The sequence below is a fragment of the Macadamia integrifolia genome, chromosome 9, assembly GCF_013358625.1.
Source record: "Macadamia integrifolia cultivar HAES 741 chromosome 9, SCU_Mint_v3, whole genome shotgun sequence".
Classification (NCBI taxonomy): domain Eukaryota; kingdom Viridiplantae; phylum Streptophyta; class Magnoliopsida; order Proteales; family Proteaceae; genus Macadamia; species Macadamia integrifolia.
In genome coordinates this window covers 20,400,972-20,417,304 of record NC_056565.1, presented here as the reverse complement: position 1 = coordinate 20,417,304, position 16,333 = coordinate 20,400,972, and the positions used below count along the sequence as shown (strand labels likewise).

General features: G+C 38.1%; 2 protein-coding genes across 5 annotated transcripts in view; one reads left to right on the top strand and one right to left on the bottom strand.

Annotated features, from left to right (window-relative positions):
* Positions 1–6,951, top strand: part of LOC122088070 (protein MON2 homolog) — a 78,838-nt gene extending 71,887 nt beyond the window's left edge. For all 4 annotated transcript variants that reach the window (XM_042657212.1, XM_042657210.1, XM_042657211.1 and 1 more), the window contains exons 32-43: positions 910–1,038; positions 1,113–1,198; positions 1,297–1,412; positions 1,496–1,608; positions 1,791–1,914; positions 2,411–2,532; positions 3,078–3,580; positions 4,446–4,770; positions 5,220–5,359; positions 5,951–6,075; positions 6,194–6,398; positions 6,581–6,951. In XM_042657212.1, the coding sequence (XP_042513146.1) occupies positions 910–1,038; positions 1,113–1,198; positions 1,297–1,412; positions 1,496–1,608; positions 1,791–1,914; positions 2,411–2,532; positions 3,078–3,580; positions 4,446–4,770; positions 5,220–5,359; positions 5,951–6,075; positions 6,194–6,398; positions 6,581–6,659 (2,067 nt within the window). In that variant the 3' untranslated portion in view covers positions 6,660–6,951. The remainder of the gene's footprint in view (positions 1–909; positions 1,039–1,112; positions 1,199–1,296; positions 1,413–1,495; positions 1,609–1,790; positions 1,915–2,410; positions 2,533–3,077; positions 3,581–4,445; positions 4,771–5,219; positions 5,360–5,950; positions 6,076–6,193; positions 6,399–6,580) is intronic.
* A 1,648-nt stretch (positions 6,952–8,599) lies between these two features.
* LOC122088618 (late embryogenesis abundant protein D-34-like) lies at positions 8,600–9,764 on the bottom strand. The gene is made up of 2 exons (XM_042657932.1): positions 9,345–9,764; positions 8,600–9,250 (listed from the first exon to the last, which is right to left on the bottom strand). Exons 1-2 carry the CDS (start codon positions 9,687–9,689, stop codon positions 8,798–8,800), a joined length of 798 nt encoding a protein of 265 aa, XP_042513866.1. The 5' UTR covers positions 9,690–9,764; the 3' UTR covers positions 8,600–8,797.
* Between the last annotated feature and the right edge of the window lie 6,569 nt (positions 9,765–16,333).

Genomic DNA, 16,333 nt, shown 5'->3' with positions numbered 1-16,333 from the left:
CCCGCATCTAGAAGACCGTCCTCACCAAATGCTGGCCAGCTAAGCATTCTCGTCTTCCCCTTCTAAGAGAGCGGATTTGGATCGACATGACTTTCTCTGGTAGATCCATTTGTGACACTGCTGGAAAGTTTGCATTTGGGGCAGCGATTAGCCACATCTAGATGGAACGCAACATTCGTAGATGGACTTCCAACTCTAGATCTTTCGACAAGATTTGGATGGCCATCTACTTTGATGTCTCCTCCAAGCTTGCCTCCCTCTCCCTTAGATCTGTTGTTAACTCCCTAAAGAACAGGCTCATTGTTGTCTCCTGGGGTCTGCCTCTGTCTATTTTGACCCCCCCCCTCTTTTCCACTGTTTTTAACTATATTATTCATCCAAAAAAAACAAATGTACGACCAAGCTGGAGGAATTGCTTGACTCCAATATATGGAAAGTAACTTCTGAAGAAAATTTAATGAAAAAAAGGTCTTCTATTTATTCTGATTACTTGCTGATTTCGTGAGGTTAAAAGATAGTGCTATTCAATAACACTTTGGGGCTGTAAATAGACATTGAAGATTTGAACTGCCCAAGCAAATTAACCTTTTCCTGAGTAATCAAAATAGTCCAGGAAAACAATAAATGGAAGATTCAACTTCTAATACATGACTTTTTAAGTACATTGGAGATTATTAGAAAACTGGAAGGGAGTGATTTCTAGTAGCAACCTTCTGAACTGGAAGGCCTTTAGTGTGTTCTTCTGAGTAACTTAAAGCCTGTAGTTCTGGCTTGTGTGTCTTTGCTGGCTAATAAAATTCTTCCCATTCCTCTATGAGTATGATAATGAAGTCTGTATTCCTTTTGTGAGTCCTTGCTTTGTTATCTGTTTTACCCTAAGGATATGCTTTTCAACTATTCATATTTCAGGTAAGGAACTCGGCAATTAGGACACTTTTTCAAACCCTTGGAAGTCATGGGCAGAAGCTTTCTAGAAGCATGTGGGAGGACTGCCTTTGGAATTATGTCTTTCCTACACTAGATTGTGTTTCTCAGATGGTACGTTAACAGGATTGAAAATTACTTTTCAGTTATTTATCTTTCATTTTGATTGTGCTGAATCAATGTTGCAGGCAGCGTCATCATCAACAGATGAATGGCAAGGTAAAGAACTTGGAACGCGAAGAGGAAAAGCAGTTCATATGCTCATACATCATAGGTACATAAATCACCAGTTATCTTCATCATGAAAGTTGTCTTCTTATTCACATTATAATACTCTAATTACCATCATTTACCTGTTTGATGACTGTGTAGTCGTAACACAGCTCAGAAACAGTGGGATGAAACACTTGTATTGGTCTTAGGTGGCATAGCACGCCTTCTGCGTTCATTTTTCCCTTTCCTTAGAAGTTTAAGCAATTTCTGGTCTGGTGGGTCCACTCATTGAGCTTACTTCAACTTACAGTTTTTCACATAAATTTTCACTGTCATAACTAGAGCTACTATTTCACAGGTTGGGAGTCTTTGCTAGTTTTTGTTAGGAATAGCATTTTAAATGGGAGTAAAGAGGTCGCACTTGCAGCAATCAATTGTTTACAAACAATTGTTCTTTCTCATTCTCCTAAGGTGAACTATCATATTGTCTTCAGTCAGTGATATTGCTTCTTTCGTAAAGTGGCTGGTGGTTAATTATCCATCTGTTACTTTTTGTTATGAAAAACAATGTCTTGAAATTGTCTGGATTATGTAACTATTGTCTCTAATGTACACATAGTTTATCCAACTAAAGAAAGTTTGGGTTGAATCAGGGGAACTTGCCAATGCCTTACCTTAAGTCAGTACTTGATGTTTATGAGCTTGTTCTTCAAAGACGTCCAAACTACAGTGGTAATGCAGCAAGCAAGGTGAAGCAGGAGATTTTGCATGGTCTTGGTAATGCTTCAGTATCCGTGAACTTAATTATTAAGCAATGTTTGTGTCTTTCGATTTATAGAGGAGTGTGGGTGTCTGTTCTCAACTCCATGAACTCCACTAGACTGAATCACTCCTGAGAGATTAGAAGAGCACAGGAGAATAAGAAAGGAGGAGAGAAGATTGGAGAAGGAGAAGAGGAGAGATGGAGATAGAATGTTGTGTGTTAGAGAGAGTCTCTAGACTACCACACCTATATTGCTTTATTAATAAGATGAGAATTACATACACCTCCCGAGGGAGGGAAAAAAAAAAGAGAAAATAATATAGGACAACTAGACATGTAATAAGTTCCTAAAGTACCCTTATTACATAAAACAAACAAGTGAGCTATGAAGTCATGCTTTAAATGATAGACAAGGACCAAAATAGCAAAGTTTGGGGCATTGGTTCCATAAATAATGGAATTTCCTGTATATTCTCATTTATTTATGAATTTGATAAAATTATTTTGCAGGAGAAATATATATGCAAGCACAAAAAATGTTTGATGAAGGAATGTACTTGCAGTTACTAGAGATCATACATTTGGCTGTCGGGCAACCTAAATGTAATTCTGATAACATGGAAGCAGAAACAGTAAGTTCTTTGGTATCATTACCTGATCTGATTACTTCTCTTTTCATCGGAATTTATTAAAGATAAAAGAAAAGCTCCAATCTCAAAAGAGATACTGGGGACCTGACTATTTGGTGCAAGACGCATCTAAACAAAATATTAGATAAAAAAGTATCCCATCCTTGCCTATTGAAATAAAAATAGTGCCTCACCGTGGTCTCATATCCTGGATATTCATCCGCCAAAATATTTCTTTGACCTTGAATGCCACCTTATCTCATTTACTGGATATTCATTTGCTAAAATAAAACCATTTTTCTGGCGTACACTGCATGAGCTGGGAAAGATGCATTATCTAGATTCTAGACTGCTGCAGTTCGTCTCCAACCATTAGAACCAAAGAAACAAGAAGCAAGATTAAACAACCTAATTTAGAGCTCTATGCTTTTAAGATTATTTTCTTTAGGAAGTCTCTGAATTTCTCCATATATGATATGGCTTATTAGATCCGACTAATTCCAAGGGCACTTTTTTTGTCTAATGGGATTTCCATTGATTTCTTCCAGTTACATGTTCCACTAGTGCAGCGTACTATGCTCGAAATTCTTCCACAACTGTGTCCAACAGAGCACCTATCTTCAATGTGGACCCTGCTTCTCCGTGAGCTTTTGCTTTACCTTCCTGGATCAGAAGCTTCTTTAGAAGAAAAAGAGGCTGAGACAGAGCAAGCCAGCTGCAGCAGAAATCATAATCAAGAAGGTGTAAAAGTGGCACCTCAACTAGATGTTGGTTCTGTAGCAAACAAACAGAATGTAGCAGTTGCAAAAACTATGCTCACAGAAACTCATAAGATTACTTCAGATTTCCCAAATGGTGTTTCTTCCACGTCCCAAAAGAAAACAGAAACTCCATTTCTCAGTTCTGGCTCCCTCACAAAGGATGTAGTAGCAGGCTTCTCAAGTAATTTATTTGGAGAAAAGCTTGTTCCAGTGTTGGTAGACATTTTTCTATTAGCTCCTTCTGTTGAGAAGTACAACATATTCCCTGAGATTGTTCAAGGTCTTGGAAGGTAAGGACTCTATGACCTATCAGATTTAAATTTGTTTTGGTGTAGTTGAAAGGCTTTCAAAATGTCAGTATCAAATAACTGAATTTTATGTTTTGTTTTTCTGCTGATTTGTTGTATGAATTCTTAGAAGAAGTTCATTTAATCTTTGTTTCAGGCTTGCCTTGGATAGTGGCAATCCATGACTTCTTTCATCAACTTCTGAATATTCCCTTCTTTTTCTCCTTGTTTGTCTGACAGAATGAACATTAGCCCGCTAAATTTTTTTTTTTTTTCCTTGAATAGAAGTTCTTGGTGGCAGAGATAAATTGTTTACATTTATTTACATATTCCATAGGGGTATATAAATGGTATATTTTACAAAATATTTCAATTTTTAACAATAAATACTTTTCATCTTCTGAAAACAGGTTACAACTAAATTAAGTACTAGGAAAATACTTTTTTTTTTGGTTGGCCATGTTATCAGAAAATTGGATGGATTCTCTTGTTCTTGCAGTGTGATATTGGAAGATGATGAACCCTTCCAATTAGGTTGCATACCTTCATTATCTCATTCTCTTTCTCCCCCCCCCCCCTTCTTTTTTTTCAGTCTCACTACTGATTGGTTTGCTTGATTCTTTGAGAGAACCAATAGTTGTCCCTATGTTGAACTTGATGCATGGATGCGGGTCAAGTTTTTGGTGCACCAGAGAGAAATCATAAAAGGATAAACATTATTCTTACTGCCCTAGTTTATATGGTCCACCCCTCTCAGCATTACGTTTTTTGCTTTACAATTTGGCTGCCTGTGTAAAGTTTATTTGAAAAGCTTGAGAAATGCAGCTATGCAGTGAAAGTCTGATGAGATTTGAGGCTCTTTGTGAAGGTGCATGGCAACTAGAAGAGACACTCCAGATGGTGCACTCTGGAGATTAGCTGTTGAAGGCTTCAACCGAATTCTTGTTGATGATGTCAATACCACGAACATAAACCATGGAAGGGATTCAAATGTTAGCAGAACTGCCAGGATACGACTCTGGAAAGAAGTGGCTGACATTTATGAAATATTTCTTGTGGGTTCCTGTGGGCGTGCTCTTCCTTCCAATGTTCTGTCACCATCAGCACTCAAGGCTGATGAGTCCCTAGAGATGACCATTCTAAATGTTTTGGGTGACAAAATTCTGATCACGGAGACTGGCATTCCTTTAGATGTAATCTTCTCACTTCAGTTTCTTAGTATTAATAGTGTATCGGACTAGATGTACATCAAGAAATCAGTAACTGCCAGTGTCTCACCTAGACCAGTGGATCTCATGGTTAAACAAGACTTTGATTTTATAATCACCTTTTTGTTTTTCTTTTCTTTTCTTTCTTTATTTATTTATGCAATGAAATGTTGACATCATCAGAATTTTGATTGGGAGATCTGTGGTCCATTGTGACCATTTACTTTTGAGTCGGGGACCCCTATATGCTCGCCACTTTTTATATTTCAGAAAGTGACGTTAGCTAGCACTATATACTCAGGATTAGTTTAACCTTCTTAAGTTGTTTCTTTTATTCTATTATTTTCTCCTCTACGTTCAAGTGTTGTCTGTTCAATTATTATTCTTCTGAAAATACAACTGTTATTCGTCTGAAAATATGACTGTTTGTGCAGATTCTTGAACGGCTAGTTTCCACTCTGGACCGTTGTGCATCACGGACATGCTGTTTACCTGTTGAGACTGTAGGACTATTGCCTTCACATTCCAGTAGATTCTCCTTGGCTTGCTTACAAAAGTTATTTTCTTTGTGCAAGTAAGTCCCCTTACTGCTTTGACTAATCCCATCCCTTGCATTATGGCTCTTAGTTTGGACTATAGTAATTTTTATTGATCCAAAAAAACAGAATTGATCAATATTTTTGCTTGAATTCAGTAACAGCATATTGATTCTCAGCCTTTTGCAGAAGGCAATCATTATTCTTTAAATCTTCAATGTATGTTAACCTGGTCATTTTAAAACCTCTTGTCAACAAGCCTAATTATCATTGGGATATTTTAAGGGGCTGAGAATCAAAACCCTAACCTTTTGGAAAGTGTTTCTGATTATTGATAACCAATCAGTCTTCGAAGTAGTCGGACTTCTTGACAGACTAGCTTATGAGTTGGTGCTTATTGACAGCATCATGCCACCATTGGTTCTGTCTGGCCTGTACTCTTAAATTAGCTGCTAAGCATCTTTTCACCACTGGCCATCAATTGCTCCCAATAAAGATATCCCTAACCAATGAGATTGTGTAACATTTTTCATTTCTAGACCTGAAGTTTTTTATGATGGTGGTTGTACTTTAATCTATCACTTTATCACTTCTCATCTGCTTCTTTTTTCCTTTTGGTGCTCTCCCAGTTATGCCTGTGAAGTGGATCAGTGGAACTCAACTAGATCTGAGGTCTGCAAAATTGCGATCATGGTGCTTGTTAGCAGATGTGAATACATATTAAGAAGATTCTTGATCGATGAGAATGACCTAGGTGCCTAGCTTCCCTCCGTGTTGCAATTATTATTCATTTTAGTTTCTAATATTCTATAGGGATCCTTTCATATATCAAATTGTTATAAAGAATACTGAAGCATCGACTCTGTATTCAGGAGAGCGTTCACTGCCTGCAGTGAGAATTGAAGAAATTATTTTTGTCCTTCAAGAGTTGGCCCGGCTGGTAATTCATCCAGATACCGCATCAATCCTTTCCCTACCTACGTACTTAAAGGATGTCCTAGCAATGAATGAGAATCACGATGGACGTGCACATCTGCTTGTTCTGTTTCCTTCATTTTGCGAGCTTGTTATTTTAAGGTCTGGAAGACAGTCTTTCAGAATTTCTCTCTTTTCAAAATTTCATTGACATATAAATTCTCCAAACAAATGCATGGATTTAAATTAATATGGTTACATAAGCATATGAATTTTGTCCAGATAGTAGCAATTATGAAGAGATAGAGCTGTTGACGTAAGCTGTTTGTTTTATGGTCAAACAGGGAACCAAGAGTAAGGGAGCTTGTTCAAGTGGTGCTTAGACTTGTCTCCGCAGAGCTGGGACTCCAAAAGGTCATCTAAACAACTTGACATGTTGAGAACGGTACTTCGTGGAGTACCTGTACTGTTAGCTCACACATCTTTTGTAGATAGTGCTCACTTGAGGAATTTTCTTTTCTCCTTTTCAGTTTTACTGTTTCTGTATTTAACATTTTTTGTACATTAGTAGGGAAGGAGAAGTAAGAAAACAAATGTGTGCAGGAAAGATTTTGTTGGGTTCTTTATTGTCTTCTGACAAGAGGGTTTTGGTAAACAGCTTGACCGGCAATGTTGTGCAAAATGAGAATCAATTGATTTCCTAACTCTTCTGATATTACTGGCCTGAAATCTAGCACAGCTCTTGTAGGTTTGGCATTCAGAGCATCCTCTTGCTCTTTGGGTTGCCGATTTACTTTTGGGATTTCCTATAGCAAATGGTAAAAAAAGGGGGTGCAGTTTCTTGCATCCATTTTCTGCCATGTGGCGTGCCGACTGGTAAACTCAAACCATGGATTGGGAAGAGGACACCATGTATTGGTCAGAAAAATTTGGCTCCTGATTTAATTTTGACTCTATTTGATTGCAAGGGAAATAAAAAGGAAGGAACTGAAATTTTCATACTTAAAAAAATATTTTTAAAATCATTACTTACGACTATATCATTAACTTCAAATTATTTCATATTTAGTTATCAAAATTTCACTTAGTTTATTAGTTTATACAATCACATGATATAACATGGAGTCATGGAGTAATGGTTACAAAAATTTCTTTAAAATTTTTTACTTTCCTTTCTCTTTAAATCTCCCCTAGAACAAACCTCTCTTTAAATTTCCCTTAGAATCAAACCTTTATCATCCCTCGTACTTTCTATTCAGTTTCACATATCTCCCCTAGAATAAAAAATTCTCTATGCTTTCTTTCGACTCTTGGCAAATATAGTTCGACAGGTAAGGTCTGCAATTGCTTACCTGGATGGATGCTGCGAAAGAATTTATTTTCCAACAGAAAACTGATCTTGGACTCATCTGTGTTCTCTGTTGGACACTAAACACACATGTTTCTTGCATAGCCGAATGCCAAAAACCATTGTTTATGATTCACCATTGTGGATGGATTTACTTGGAATGTCATTGCTTTTACTTCATTAAGATACAGGAAGGTACAGTTGAGTAATAAATCATCTAAGCAGATGGAAAAAGAATCTACTTGTCAACAACAAATCCATTGGATCAGGTGGTGGTTATGGGATATGTGATCCCCACTATTGTGTAATTGTCACAATTGTACCCGGTCCCCAGAAAAATTTCCATATATACTTTCTTTTTAACCTTCTAACATAAAACACCAGACTATGTTGCGACACTCACAACATACTCCAAGTGTGGATCAGATTCTTGTACGAGTAATCTAAAGATATATAAAGTCTATCTCAAGATTTTTATCCTGGTTGGATTCAATAGAATAGATCAATCCCATACAAGAATCATTCTCATGCGACATCCTGATCCGCCTCCTATTCATTCTCCGATCGAGTGAACCTATGTTACAATTTTTCAACCCCTCATTGATTGTGTTTATTAAGTACTCTATTCTAAAAACAACATTTCGTGTTAAAACAGAATTTTAAAATTTTATATTAAAATACTATTAAAAAAATAATGTTCAATAAATCTGTTTCAGAAATAATTATTCATTTTTATTATTTAAAACGAAACCGAAATTAAGGCAACACTTCAAAAACTTCAGTGCCTTCGTAGGCACACTTAAGCAACACTTGGAGACATGCGTAAGCACACGCAATACTCCAAAGCATACGTAAACACACTTGGGGCATTCAAAAACATGTGTAGGTAACATTTGGGACACGCAAACAAATTGACACCAAACGTTTTATTCTGTTTTATTTTCATAAAAAAAAAAAAAAGGGATAAACGTGTACGAAGACTGCTCGCAAAAGCCAAACATAACAATATAACATGTAGAAACGTAAAACTAACATACTAACTTACTAATACCACTTCCAAAATTACAAGCCAGACTTGCATCTCCAAAACCCTTCTAACTATACTACTCCTTCAGTTCTTCCTACACAGATGTAGATCGAGGAAGAGACAAGCTACATACAACCACATACAAAACAGAGCAGTTAATAGTCCGTACAGTCCAGCATCACTACCCTAAGGATTCTTCTGGTTAAGACTTGCAGCGGCGGCAACAGAAGCAGCCACACCACCAGGATGAGTGGCCAAATTGGGATCGTTCCTAATCTCGGCAGCCACCACTCCTTCAGCATCCTGACTAGTGGGCGCCTTATCGGCTGGCAACTTCGCCGTTGCACCTGTTAAAACATCTGCCAACTTAATCTTATTTTCATCTCGCATGGTTCGCTCATTCAGATTTGCTGCCGATTGAGCCGCAGCTGCGACCCCTCCTGGCACAATATCATTCCTCCTCGTCGCTCTCACCTCCGCCGCCTGTATCGCCGCCGCATCACTTCGATCCATTGGCTTATCACCTGCCGTCAGTGCAGACGCTTCTAATGCCTCTCCTATGGTTATTCCGTTCTGTTCAAGAACAGATGCCGTTGATCTCTGCTGCAACGGCTCTGGCTGCGCGTATTGTCCAACCACCTGAACCATTATAATAACATGGGTTATTTAAAAATCGAACCAGTGACCAGTGGTCGAACCGGGGTGTGAAAAAGAGAGGAAAAAAAAATTGAACCTGTCCGGCAACTGATTCGGAGATGATGCGGCCGACGGGGAGCTGAACCTCAGTAACGTTGACGCCTTCCTCAGCCGTGACATCGTTAACGTCAGTGTGACCAACGAGACCTGCCTCTTCGTTAAACTTGGAAGCTGATTGCATCACAGAGGCTGGGCCACCCGTCTTGGTCTTGCCTAAGACCAGGTTCTCGGCACTCTGCATCATGGCAGCGTCTTCTGGAGCGATGGGTTTGGTGGCGAGGTCGCCGGAGACTGGAAACACGTCGGAATATTTGATGGGTTGCTGCTGCTGCTGCTCCTGCCCGCCAGATTGTTGAGGCCTCTGTGGCTGTTGCTGACTCATTTTCACTATACGTTGAATGCTCTGACCTGATTTTGGTTAACTCTTGGCTGTGTTCAGTGTGTGTGTACCGTTCAGTGCGAATTGCAGAGAGTGAGGCTCTCTATGGTCCATATATATGCAGGGGAGTTGGGGATTGAGAATTCGAGACAGTGAATGAGGCTTGGACACATTGCCTTTCTAGGTGGAACGTGTCCAATGGAGCATTGGACGCGGTTGTCTTGTAATAATACACGTGGCTATCTTTCGGACAAGTGCTGTCTCTGTTGGCAGTGTCACCATTTGACGATGTTGTTCGTCTCCCAGGGCAGTTTCCTCTACCAGATAGAGTCCACCGACGTACGTCAGGTACCTTTTGGGATCCGGGTCGGTCGGCAGAACACCGATTCTTTAGGTATTGGTATGGGTATTGGTATCGGCCCATTCAGATTGGTATTGAAAACACCAATTCCGATTTGATCAATCCTGTATCGGTGTCACTACCCAGATATAAGATAAAAATATCTGAAAAAATGATTTTAAAACACAGGAGAGGATTGGCAGGGGCGGGGCTCCTATGCAATGGTGGTGCAATCAGTCAAAACATGATCTAATCCCAGGTCAGATTACGGAACACTTGGAATCAAGGTCGAATTCTTTTTTCTAGATGAATAAAAAATATGAGAAAAGATTGGGAATGCTAGTGGAATACATTCGAATTAAAAATGTTAGCGTTTATTAATTTTTATATTAGATAAATTAGATCTATGCCATTGATTAAGTATAGAGTGCACATATCTATAACATTCTCTTGTAACTCCTTGCAACTTCTTCTCCTCCCTTCCTCCCGTCTCCTTCTCTTCTTCTTCATCTCCGCCATTATCTCTGACGCTAGCTCCCTTGCCCTCTTCCACCTTCGACTCTGGCTCTCTCCCCCTCTTATTCCCTTATTAACTGGGGTTCTTCCTTATCCCTCCTCATATCACGGTATGTCTCCATCGGTTTCAAAACCTGTTTTAATAAAACCAGGTGATCATCAGAACAGAGTTCAAAAATTCTGAACTTCTGCAATCTTGGATGCTAAATAATTGGTTAAAAAGAGGTTGGCAGAATTTTAAATCCCAAACAATTGGGAGTGGGGTGGAGGCAAGGATAAACAAAAGATAGAGAAATTGAAGGTGGAGGTAGGGCGGTGAAGGTTTTGGAAAGAAGCGCAAGTTGCAAAGTGGGAGAGGGACACCACTAGTTTACCTATCCCTCTCCCATACCTTGGTTCTAATCACATTAATGAGAAACGAAGTGGGAAAAAACAACAATTTTACCAGGAAATTACAAATCATTCTACAGCCCCAGCCCCAGCAAGAATGAGAACAGAGCAGAGGAGACAATTGAGCTACAGAGGTGGAGGCAATTAATTTCTGCTTCGTGAAACGATACCCTTCTTGTCCTTCTTCATCCTCGTCGTCCCGGAGTGGCACCATCGGATGTAGAAAAGCATTTCCCCCAATAAATATTAAGCTCTTTCTCTCTTTCTCTCTTTCTCTCTGACTCTCTTCTAATTGACTGATTTGTAGATCTGCAATTCTACGAATTATTATTTGTAGTGGGATATTCCAAAAGGAAAAACACAGAAAGAGAAGAATGACTGAAGTTGACAACACAACGGGAGCTTTCAATTGGACGGAATTTGAGGATCCATGAGGCGGAGGAGGGTAATGAAAGTAGAAAGGAAAGTACGGCACAATTGGGTTCGGAGGAGGTGGTGCTGGCTAGTAACTCGGCGGAGGAAAATAGACATTGCCGCCTATTGCTCCACCTTATGGCGGCAGCGGCGAAGGATAGCTGTAGCCTCTACCATCGGTCGAGGGAGGTGGTGGCAAGTAGTAGTTAATGATTCTAAATCCTAGAATCATTTGAATGACCTACAGTGTATAGAATACAAGAATGAATAATGGAAAGAAATCGATTACATATCCGTTGAGCGTGAATGAAGTCTCTAAATCAAGGTTGACGCTTGTACCACGAATTATGATGAAAAACCACACAATATGGGTCATTCTATTGAGATCTTCTGCAGCCTCTTACTCTGGGATCTTCTCTCTATCTCTACACTTGAGAAAGCAGTACTCCCAAAGTATTATTATGAAAAATAATGGCTCCAGGAACCGTCAGTATTCTATATATAATAGAATCCCTAAACCCTATTCTATTTTCACAATAGAATATGACTAGAAGTTTCCTAATTAGAGTGGTCATTATTCTCTTAGGCCAAATAGGTCAATCAGTATCAGTTAAGCCCACATAAGAGTCCTAACAATCTCCCACTTGGGCTACACTGATACTAATGTCTTCTCATTGACATCTGGCCAAATAATCCCAAGATTGAATACCACTCAAAACAAACTTTGATCCAATCAATAATCTCTATTGTTGAACAATAGTAGAAAATACACCTCAATATATGATATATAATTATCTAATGTTATAAACAACAGAAAATTATCAATTCAAATCGTCTGGAAACATAGATAAAAGGAATTATATCATAACTGTGATTACATAAGATATATCCTTCTTTATAGGTCTGTTCCTTATCTAAAGATCAGCCTACCTTAAAAACTTCACATGTAGAGAACTTTGATATTAATCAACACTTAGGCAAATCGTCATTTTCTTGTATTAATATCTCACTTTGACATATAACCTATGGTTAACAACTACCTCTATGGATTTAGGCTAAATGCCGTTATAAATCACGAAACTTGACTAAACACCGTCATTAACTGTGACATGTCAAATTAAACCACAATAATCATACAATAAGATGATGAGAGAGAATATAAATGAATACTATAATGGAAAATAAACACCCTCAATATAGATTGTGTTCATAATGTATGATCTAACAAAATAATGTTTATTACAATACCACTATGGATAAGTAAACTCCCACTAAACAAGCATATCAAAAGATTTCATTACGTCCATGTTAGAAACATGAGTCTTAAAAACTCCCACTAAAAGAGCTTTGGTCAGAGGATCAGCAACCATTTCTTCAGTAATAATATGCTTAACAATGATCTCCCCAGTATTGATCTTCTCACGAACCAGAAGATATTTAATCTCAATGTGTTTGGAGCTACTAGATCTCTTGTTATTATTTACAAAGAAAATAGCAGAAATATTGTCACACCACAAATGAAAAGGCTTAAAGATGAAATCTACAACCTTCAGTTCAGATATGAAATTCCTCAGCCTCATTGCCTGCTCAGTAGCTTCATAAAGTGCCACAAACTCAGTTTGTATAGTGGATGAAGCTAAAATAATTTGTTTGGCACTCTTCCAAAAAATAGCTCTTCCTCCCAATACAAAAATATATCCAGAGGTAGACTTTCTATCATCAGTACACCCACTGAAGTCCAACTCAGAATACTCCATAACTTCAAATTTTTCTGATTTACTGAACACTAGCTTGAAGTCCTTTGTCTGTTGTAGATAGCGCATAACCTTCTTAGCTGTAGTCCAATGTGCCAGACCAGCATCAAATTGAAACCTGCCAAGTACACTAATTGCAAAGTTAATGTCAGGGTGAGTACAAATTTGTGCATACATCAAACTTCCAACTGCAGAGGCATGAGGCTTGTCATTCATTGAGCTCCTCTCAATATCATTCTTTGGACATTATTGCTTGTTCAACTTGTCTCCTTTACTGATGGGTGTTTCACCACCAGAACATTTAGACATGTTAAACTTCTTTAAAACTTTATCAAGATATGCCTGTTGTGATAGCCCAAGTAACCCCCGTCGCCTATCACGACTAATCTTGATTCCAAGCACATAACTAGCTTCACCCATGTCATCTATTTCAAAGTTTTCTGAAAGAAAACCCTTGGTCTCCATCAATAAGGTTTGGTTGCTGCTAGCCAACATAATGTCATCCACATAAAGTACAAGAAAGATGAAACTACTCCCACTGAGTTTCAGATATATGTACTAAAATCAAAAGAAGTCACAACTCGATCAAATTTCAAGTACCATTGTCGAGATGCTTGCTTTAACCCATAAAGAGACTTTTTCAACATACAAACAAAGTCCTCTTTACCCTTTTTCTCAAAACCTTCAGGTTGTCTCATGTACACCTACTCTGACAGCTCTCCATTTAGAAATACTGTTTTCACATCCATCTGATGTAACTCTAGGTCAAAATGGGCAACAATGGCCATGATAATTTTGAATGAGTCCTTTGATGAGACAGGTGAGAAGGTTTTCTTGTAATCTATCTCCTCTTGCTAGGTAAAACCCTTTGCCATGAGTCTACTTTGTAACGTTCTACTCTACTTTGAGAATCTATCTTGGTTTTAAAAACTCACTTAGATGCAATAGCCTTACAATCCTTTAGAATTTGTACTAATTCCCATACTCCATTGTTGTTAATAGATAATAATTATTCCTTCATTGCTTCTACCCATTTGTCTGAATGCTTATGATTAACTGCTTGAAGAAAAGTAACAGAGTCTTCTTCTTATCCTATGTCAAACTCATACTCATTCAAATAAGAAACATAATAAGAGTGCAGAGAAGGCTTGCGTACTCTAGTAGACCTCCTTATAGGTTCAGGTGGAAGACTGTCAATATTAGCAGTATCAGGAGGTGATGGTGGATCTGCAATAATAATATCTGTCCCAACTTACAAATCATATTCAATTGGAGTTTAAGTAACTATATCATCAGACAGGATGGGATTGAGATCAAGAAATGAATTTCTCAACTCAACAGGTGCTATCTCAGCGGTGTCATACTCCCCTTCTTCAAAAGAAAAATTACGAGGTGTTCTGAACTCTTCATTGCATTCAACAAATCTAGCATGAGTGGTCTCTATAATTTTGTGTCATCGGCCAGAACAATAGAATCTATACCCTTTAGACATCTCTGGGTATCCCATAAAATAGCAACTTGTAGTCCTTGAGTCAAAAAATTTTTCTTGAGGGTTAAAGATTTTGGCTTCTACTTGACATTCCTACACTCGCAAGTGTCTAAGGCTAGGCATTCTGCCACTCCAAAGTTCATAGGGAGTTTTATTCACAGACTTGCTTAGCACTCTATTGAGAAGATATACAACAGTTTTAAGTGCCTCTCCCCATAAGGATTCTGGTAAGGTGGTATTGCTCACCATAGAATGGAACATGTCTTTTAGAGTACGATTTCTTCTTTCCGCTATTCCATTCGGCTGAGGTATTTCAGACATGGAATATTGATGAACTATCCCAGGTTCTTGCAAGATTTTTTCAAAAGGACCAAGCAACTGCTCAAAAACACCACTTCTCCCATAATATTCTCCACCCCTATCGGATCTGACCACTTTGATCTTCTTGGAGTGGAAAAGTTCAACTTCAACTTTAAAAATCTTGAAAACATCTAGAACACTAGATTTTTTACTGATAAGGAAGACATACCCATATCTTGACCAATCATCAATAAAAGTAATGAAATAATTGTGCCTAGTGAGTGTAGGGACAGAAAAAGGGCCACAGATGTCAGTGTAAATGAGGTCTAATACTTCAATGCTGCGAGTAGCATTCTTTTTCCTAGAAATTGTCATCTTTCCCGTAATGCAATCTATACATGTTTTCATGTCTTGAAAATCAATATTTTTCAATATCCATTCTTTTACCAATTTTTTCATCCTCTTGGTTGAAATATGGCCCAACCTTCTATGCCATAACATAGAGGATTTCTCATCAATCAGAGAGCGTTTCACTCCCACATTCAGAACCCATGAAGAATTACAATTCAATCTATAAAGCCCATCAACAAGAGTACCACTACCAATAGAGACAGAATCATGTAATAAGCAAAAGCCAACTTGATTAAAATTAACAGAATAACCATTTGAACAAAGTCTAGAAACTGAAATCAAATTCCTCCTCATAGAGAAAACATAAACAATATCCTTCAAATCAATAAATAAGTCTGAATAAAAAAATAATCTAATAGTTCATATGGCTTTTACTTCAACTCTAGCTCTATTGCCCATGAACACCATCACTTCATCCTTGCTTGGCACCCTCCTGCTTAGGAACCCCTACAAAGAATGAGTGACGTGAATAGATAATATAGAATCTAACCACCATAAATCAATTGGTACATTAATCAAGCAAGATTCAAAATATACTAAGGATAGATTCATACCATCATCCTTCTTTTTCTCAAGGTAGGTCTTCCTCTTAAAACAATCTTTCTTCATGTGCCCTTTGGCCTTGCACCAAAAACACTCTATGCCACTCATGTATTTTTGTACCCCAGTTTCTTTGAAATTTTGCTTTCCCTTCTTGTTCTTCCCTCCTTTAAATGGAGTGAATTTTTCTTTTTTAAAGAACTTTTTGATCCCTTTGCTAGGTCCCATAGAAGATGAAGTCTTACCTTGAGTAAGATTGGCACTTTCAACTTTGGTCCTATTAATTGTTTCCTCTTCCTGGGTTACCACAGTGATCAATTCATCAAAACCTCATTTATCCTTCAATGTATTATAAGTAGTCTTAAAAGTCTTGTAGCTCTTAGGTAGAGAATTTAAAGCAATGGTGACCACGAAGTCATCATCAAAGTTAATACCTATACCTCTGATCTTGTTTCTCAGGGAAATCAGTTTCAGTATATGCTCTCTAGCTCTT

Excerpts from the sequence above, each read along its gene's own strand:
- LOC122088618 (XM_042657932.1), bottom strand. The coding sequence starts at position 9,689 with ATGAGTCAGCAACAGCCACAGAGGCCTCAACAATCTGGCGGGCAGGAG. Across the intron at positions 9,251-9,344 it reads CCGAATCAGTTGCCGGACAG|GTGGTTGGACAATACGCGCA; the intron begins GTTCAATTTTTT and ends ATAATGGTTCAG.